Here is a 7,856-nt window from a genome sequence, read left to right on the forward strand (position 1 = left end):
AATATTAATATTATGTACCATATAAAATTGTCTGTGTTGGGAATCACCGGTAGGCAACAGTTTTAAAGTTAATTGTGATGCAAACTTGTATTAGGATTCAAATTTAGCGAGATTTGGGTGTATTATTAGAGATTCTAAGGGAGATTGGATCTCGGGCGGCTCTGGAAGCATTTCTCTTGGTCTATCATCAGATGTGAATTATTTGCTGCTTGGAGGGGGCTAGTTTTAGCTTAGAATTGTGGTTTGAGGGATATTATATGTGAAACGGATTGCCTTGACATTCTACTCATCATGCACGAGCTTACAGGTGGGTATTCCTCTGAAGTAACAGATTTGGTTCACAAGATTCAGGAGTTTTTATCTATCTCGTCCTTGGCTTGTTCACGTTGAGTGGGTGTCTCGAGAAGCAAATAGAGCTGCGGATTGGATGGCTAAATATAGTGCCAAGAATAACTCTAATCATGTTATTTGGTTTGAACCTTGTGCTGATCTCCGACAAATCATTCGCTCGGATATATGATTGTTTGCTTTGTTTCTTTCCATGTTTAAACACCAAAAAATATATATATAAAATTTTTTTATATATATTTTATAAAGAAAAATACTAAAAAATTAATAAAATTTATTATTTTTTATTAATAATTAGTCAATAATATTTAAAAAAATAGACTAAAAATATATTATTAAACTATTAAATTAAAAAAATTAAACTGATAACTAAAAATAATAAATAAAAAACAATAGATTCTAGTTAGACTTGGGCTTTTCTCTTTTACAAATAGAAAGGCCAATTTTACATGTTTTGATTGAATCTAATATAATGAGCCTACTATTGTACACCATAACACCAACCACTTCTCATAAATTGCTATATTGAGACAAAGCCATATGCCATCCATTCAGAACCTTTTAGGTCACACTCCACTGTCACTGTCCCTTATAAATTTCAATCACAATCATCACATTCATATGTGCATGCAATCACCTCCTCCATCAAACTTTTTTCCCTCTTTCAAGGCCCCCCATTCCCCTCTCTAAAAGGATGAACATGAACATGACTTCAATCAGTTTTTTCTGTGCTTCAAATAAGTTAACTCTTCAATTTGTTCTCTTGCTTACTATTTCTTACACATGATGACAACATTATGAGACTCAGATGTAATTTGCATAGAAACAATATGGTATGTTTGATTCGGAAGTAAAATAGAGCATAAAAAAAGTTTAATTATTCTGTTGCTTTCTATAGTTTCGTGAAATTTTTAATTAGGTCTCTATACTTTTTTTTTTTAATTGGGTCCCTACACTAATTTTTTTTTCAATTAGGTCTCTCTTAGTAGTAATTGGCTTAATTTTATAGCGACCTAACTAAAAAAAAGAATTGGTATAGGAACCTAAATAAAAGGAAAAAAAATATGTAGGGACTTAATTAAAAAAAAATTTGGTGCAAGAACTCAATTAAAAAAAAGTATAGGAACTTAATTAAAAATTTTGTGAAACTATAGGGACCAACAGAGTAATTAAACCTAAAAAAAATTATAAATGATTTTATGTGTAATAAATAATATACAATGAAAATTTTTACCTTTTTATTTCAAACTAAACATGCCTCAAATAATAAAAGTAAATTATCCAAAAATATCTAGATATTTAGCATTTTTATTTCGACTGTATCTTTCATTCTTTCTTGATCATAGCCAAAAAAAAATGCTTCTTAAAACTCTTGGAAAGGCTTATACATTTACATTGGTCAACAAAACATTACACCAATTCATCATTACACAATACATTACCTCCTTTGATCTCATGTGAAGGGGTGATTTCTTTTCTTGAAAAAAAAAAAAAAAGAGTCAAATGAACCCAAAATAAACATTGCTTGGCAGAGTAGTGAAACTCAAGCCACATAAAGAAAGAAAGAAAGGGATAATAAAAAAGAAAAAAGTGGAGGGACAAAATATGACCAAAACCATAAACAAAAGATAGAAGGATGTTGATAGTTGAAAAGGGGTTCTGTCCTTCACAAGATTGGAACTTGGAAACTTCATTTGTTTGCATTATTCTACCATAGATATCTTGGTCTCTTGGTGTTGTTGGATTGAAGATTAATCTGAGGGACAATGAAATTATCATCCGCCAACCTTGATCTGCTGATGCTACCTTTGATGTTGTTGTTGGTGACATCTTTTGCCTCACAAAATTGTGAAGGATATACAAGAGGTGGTGGTGGTGGTGGCGGTGGTGCTTGAGGAACCCACATCCCCATCTTCTCCATTGTTGAAAATGCATACATATTTCCATCAATTTCACCGTCAAACACTGAAAACATCTCATCACCACCCTACAATTCACCAGATCCAAGCTATTATCACAATAAAAAAAAAAAATATATTTTGAATGGAAATTTGTATTTGTATTATATATATTCCTTTCGTTCATTAGTTGCTGTCGAAGTGTCCAACCTTTTAACTTCGACAATTACTAATGAACTAAAGGAACATTACTCTTTTAGAGTACCTAAGAATTGAATGTCTAATACCTTAGAGAAACCAAAGGGAACAGTTGATGAATCAAGAAAGTCTTCAACTTGCCAGCCAGGTATAGTCTCTATCAAGTACTCAGATATGCTGCGAGTACTCGTGGAAGCGTCTTCTTCAGCAGCACCAACCAAGCTTCCTCCCTTAATTGGGGGAAGCCCGGTTGATGCTGCTGAAGAAGTCGGCTCAGATACCAAAGATTTTGGTACCTGAGAAGCTTTGGAATTAGAGTCACTACTACTATTACTTCCAATCAAAGGAGAAGGAGGAGTAGTGGCGGCTGAATAGAGTTTAGCAGAATCCGAGAGTTTAACACCGGTGACAAGGAATCTAGTATGCTTCTTTGTGTGTTCATTTGCAGAATGAATTGGAATATCACAATCTTTGCATAGAATCGCTCTATCTTGCTGGCAGAACACATAGGCCCTTCTCTCCTATAGAACAACACAACAAAAATGATACCATTAACTTACTTACCCATTTGATGAATCATTGCCAAAATCAAATTTTGACGAAAAATTCTTGCTACCCAAAACTTTTCAATGAGAAAAAAAAGATAGATTTTTAGTTTTGAGTAATCATTATTATTGCTTTGCATATTGCAACACAGATATTTGTTACTTAATATAAAGCTGATGCAACTCACATGCCCACTTGATAAATCATTGACAAAATCAGATTTTGACGAGAAATTCTTGGTGCCCATGATGTTTTGATGAAGAAAAGAGAAAGAAAGTGTGAGTGGGGTGTTTTGTTTTCTTACCTTGCAAACATCACAGAGAGGGAAGTTTTGCTTTGTGGAGAGACGGAGAAGAGAGAAGCGTTGGTGTTTGGATGCGAGCTTGTTGGCATGGTGGACACGGTGGTCGCAGCCGTTGCATAGGGCGGCTTCATCGGCGGTGCAGAACACCGATGCCTCGTCCTTGCTACACACGTCGCACTGGATCTTCATCAAATCAAAGTGTCTCTGTTTCTATGCTCTGTTTTCTGTGTTGTGTTGAATAAGGTTTGTTGTGTTTGGGAGGAGAGAGAAAGATTAAAGGAGAGGAACCATGGAGGTTGCCCAAAACACTCCAAAATAAAAGTGGCAAGTGATTGAGATGTAAGTAAGTGTAAGCTAATATGCATAAGAATATGAATATGAATGTGATATGGCCATAGCAATTAGCATAATATTTTACAATTAAAAATTAGATTGAGATGGGTGTATAGTATTTTGTCGAACCAAAAATATAGGTAGACAGTGAAAATACTAAATAATGTGAATAATTGATATATCGACGAACCCACAATCTCTTAATTGATTATGAAAAGATTATATCATTTGAGCTATAACTCATCGCCCAGCATAACCCTTTCTTGAATCTAAACTCTCTGTTGCATGTATTTGTCTCATATACTCACTACTCACTCACACTGTATTTCGATTTTCATGCACTTAGAAGCGCAAATTACTTGTCTACTATGGTATCATAAAGAGAAAGTATTGGATAACAAAAAATATTAAAAAAATTAGAATTTATTTTATTTAATATTTATTAATTATTATTTAATATTTAATAAATATTAAATAAAATAAAATTTATTTATTTTTTTATTCACTTAGTATTACTGAGACTTTTCGAAAGAGCACAGGTGTTGGTCAAAATCTTCTATTCATGCATATTAATATTATTAGAATTCAAATTTCTGACTAAATGCTCAAGGTACAAGATAAATGTCAATTTGTATTAAGCGTTTTAGTTTAGTATAAATGTACTAACGTTAAATATTTTTTATTATTGAATAAAATATAGCGACCATCCAATATATTTAATCACACTGACGTAATGAGTGAGCTATGCCTAAATACGGATCCCGAGTGAATTAAATAAAATTTTGAGAGATTCTATCTCATAAAGAAAATCTTGATATATATTAGTGAAAGATACATCAAGAGATTTGAATTATGAGCAGAGAGAGGGCAAGGAAGAAGATCAAATCAAAGAATTGTCTTATATTTTTCGAGTTAAGTCTTACTTAGTCTCTGATATTGACAAATTGTATTAATTTGATTCTCGATTTTTTAATTATTATAATTTAATCCTCTAAATTAAAAAAGTGCACTAAAATTTTTATAATGGTCTCGAGATTAACGCCGTGCATTAAAATTGTCCCTGAGATTCTAATTGCACCAATTACGTCCCTAAAGTTGGAAAATTTGCACCATAGTGGTCCCTGACCCGTTTTCCGTTAACGGCGCGCTGACGTGGCTTGATGTGGATTTTTGGTGACACATGTCACCTCATGGTTTGGCCACGTGTAACGATATGATGATGTGTCGGTCAACGACACGTGGCAAGCTGACATGGATGGGTATGTCACGTGTCACAATGCTATTTTGCCACGTGTTAGATTATGCCACGTGTCGTAATGCTATTTGTCCACGTGTCATCCACTATGTCATCGTTACATGTGCACCAAATTGGTCCCTTACTTTGCATCTAATGACTCATTTTAGTCCCTAAAATTGAATGTCGTGCACCAAATTAGTCCATTCATAAGTTTTTTCTCATTTTTTTTTATAAATTTAAAATTCTCATTATATATTTAAATACACTAATTTTAATTTTATCTTTTCACAAGTTATTTAAATACAAGTGTTTTTATAAAATATTTTTAAAATATTAGTTTTAATTATACAATTTTTTTCTACAATATTTTATTAAAAGAATTATGTGACATATTGATATTGATTTAATAAAGAGTGTAAGTTAAGAGTTTAATAATATGGTATCTACTCCAATGAAGATTTAATGATTATCTTCATGTAAAGATACATCATTTTGACCATTGGATGATATATTGTAGGGCTTGATTTTATTTGAAGTAAAAGTGTTACCTTTATTTAAAGTGTTGCTAAATAAATAAGTTACACTTTTTAAACAAGGATCATCATGAGAAGATGTTTTTGGCATTTTTATGGGAGTAGTTGCCTAATAATATTCCTTAATACAATTTTTTTAATATTTAACACTTTAATAAATATTTTAGGAATACTTGATAAGACACTTATTAACTAATATAAATTTATTATTCTCATCCATTTTAAGAATGTCCGATTTCCTATATAATTAACTTCTCACTAAATTAATAAGATAGATTTATACTGTCGATTATAATAATTCATTTTATCTATAACTTGTTAGGCGGCTTTTTCATATATTACACTATTAATTAATATAAGTACTTATTATAACTATGACTTGAACAATATTAAAACAGATACAAATAAACACAAGAGGCAATAATAAAGTTTTGGTTTTAGTTAACATGTACACCAATGATACAAGTTAACATTATTAATTAAAAAATTTATTATAAAATATGTATAATAAAAAATATAATTAAAATTAGTGTATAAAAAAATATTAAAAATTTTAAATTTATAAAAAAATGAAAAAAACTGATGAAGGGACTAATTTGGTGCACGATATTCAATTTCAGGGACTAAAATGAGTCATTAGATGCAAAGTAAGGGACCAATTTGGTGCACATGTAACGATGACATAGTGGATGACACGTGGACAAATAGCATTGCGACACGTGGCAAAATAGCATTGTGACACGTGGCATACCCATCCATGTCAGCTTGCCACGTGTCGTTGACCGACACATCATCATATCGTTACACGTGGCCAAACCATGAGGTGACACGTGTCACCAAAAATCCACGTCATCAAGCCACGTCAGCGCGCCGTTAACGAAAAACGGGTCAGGGACCACTATGGTGCAAATTTTCCAATCTCAGGGACGTAATTGGTGCAATTGGAATCTCAGGGACAATTTTGGTGCACGGCGTCAATCTCGGGGACCATTATGGGGATTTAGTCCTCAAATCTTGTCATATTGGACATATTAAAACGACGTTATACACATTTTGATACCAAAAGAGCACTAAATAATATCATTTTAAGGTTTAAATAATATTAAAAAAGAGAAATATAACATTTTAGTATTGTTCAAACCCTTAAACGACGTCATTTAATGTCTTCTTTACGTCACTAACGGTGTTGAGTTCAGAACAGAAGATACATCAGAGACTATATTAGTACACTTTTTTGAATTTAAAAGACCAAATTATAGCAATTAAAAAATTAAGAATCAAATCAGTACAACTCGCTAATCTCAACTCTACATTTTTCTCCAAAGGGAAGATAAAAGTCTTTCAACAAAATCTTCTTCATATAGATATAGCAAGAAAACTATAAATAATTAATCTCATTTAATTTATTATATTATCATATATAGTAGTTTGAAGATCCACACACGTTACTTGTTATGGTCACCTAAATGCATTTATAATGAAGCATACAGCATAGAGAATATTCTCAATTCTGGGTCCGATGCCAATTAAGAGAATACTTTGAGCTTATTGTTATGTAAGTCTGGGATATTATTCAATCTATATATGTATGTAGTGAGAATTCTTGATGAACAAATAATAATCAGTATATATGCTTTTGGAGATTGACATTATTGACTACCCTTTAGAATCGATGAAAATTAAAAGGTCAAATGATATATAGTTTTTTTTTTTTTGAAAGTAAGAAATGTAAATTTGGCCTTTTTTCCTATAAAAAAAATGTAACAATACACTGTATGATTTATTATCATATATATGTAGATGATATATATGCATGGCATGTCTAGAATACTATATATGATGGGTCTTCTTGGATTGCTACCTTATGCGTTGCATTTGTTTTAATTTGATCAATCATAAAATGCAGAAGAAGGAATGAAGTTGAGTTGGTCTAGTAGTTAGTTCATTAATCTGTTTAAGTAAGTGTTGAAAGTTCGAATCCCGTTTTGTATATGTAACAACCTATTGGCAAGTGTTAAATCCTTAAATGGAATTCAGTACCACAGCGAATTAGTTCTTGATCTGCCAGGTTGAAGAATACGTAGAAACCCAAAAAAAATGCAAAAGAAGGGATAGTCTTCTTCTTGGTTCGATAAGATTTTTACACTTTTAAGACACACAATGAAGGGCTACCTGCCGACAAAGCCTTGTTTTCCCATCTTCAATTAGGGGGTTGGTGCCACCAATTGTAAAATTGGTAAGAGTGATAGTAACTTAATATATAGTGTTTCATAACTTTTTTTTAAATATTTTAGGTTTTGGACAATTATTCTATCTAGATATTTTAATTTTTTAATGAATTCAAAAGATAAAAAGAAACTCTTATTTCAAAATGAAGAGAATACATAGTATGTAAAAGTAAAATATAAAATATAGACATAAAGAGATAATGAGAATATATAAAAAACACATAAATAGAA

The 7,856-nt window shown here is 31.5% G+C and overlaps 1 protein-coding gene across 1 annotated transcript; it reads right to left on the minus strand.

The window, feature by feature from the left end:
* On the minus strand, window positions 1,719-3,659 carry LOC107645287 (B-box zinc finger protein 20). The gene is made up of 3 exons (XM_016349275.2): window positions 3,295-3,659; window positions 2,534-2,965; window positions 1,719-2,335 (listed from the first exon to the last, which is right to left on the minus strand). The coding sequence occupies exons 1-3, from the start codon at window positions 3,481-3,483 to the stop codon at window positions 2,057-2,059; spliced, it is 900 nt and encodes a 299-aa protein (XP_016204761.1). The 5' UTR covers window positions 3,484-3,659; the 3' UTR covers window positions 1,719-2,056.

This window comes from Arachis ipaensis, chromosome B06 (genome assembly GCF_000816755.2).
Source record: "Arachis ipaensis cultivar K30076 chromosome B06, Araip1.1, whole genome shotgun sequence".
Classification (NCBI taxonomy): Eukaryota; Viridiplantae; Streptophyta; class Magnoliopsida; order Fabales; family Fabaceae; genus Arachis; species Arachis ipaensis.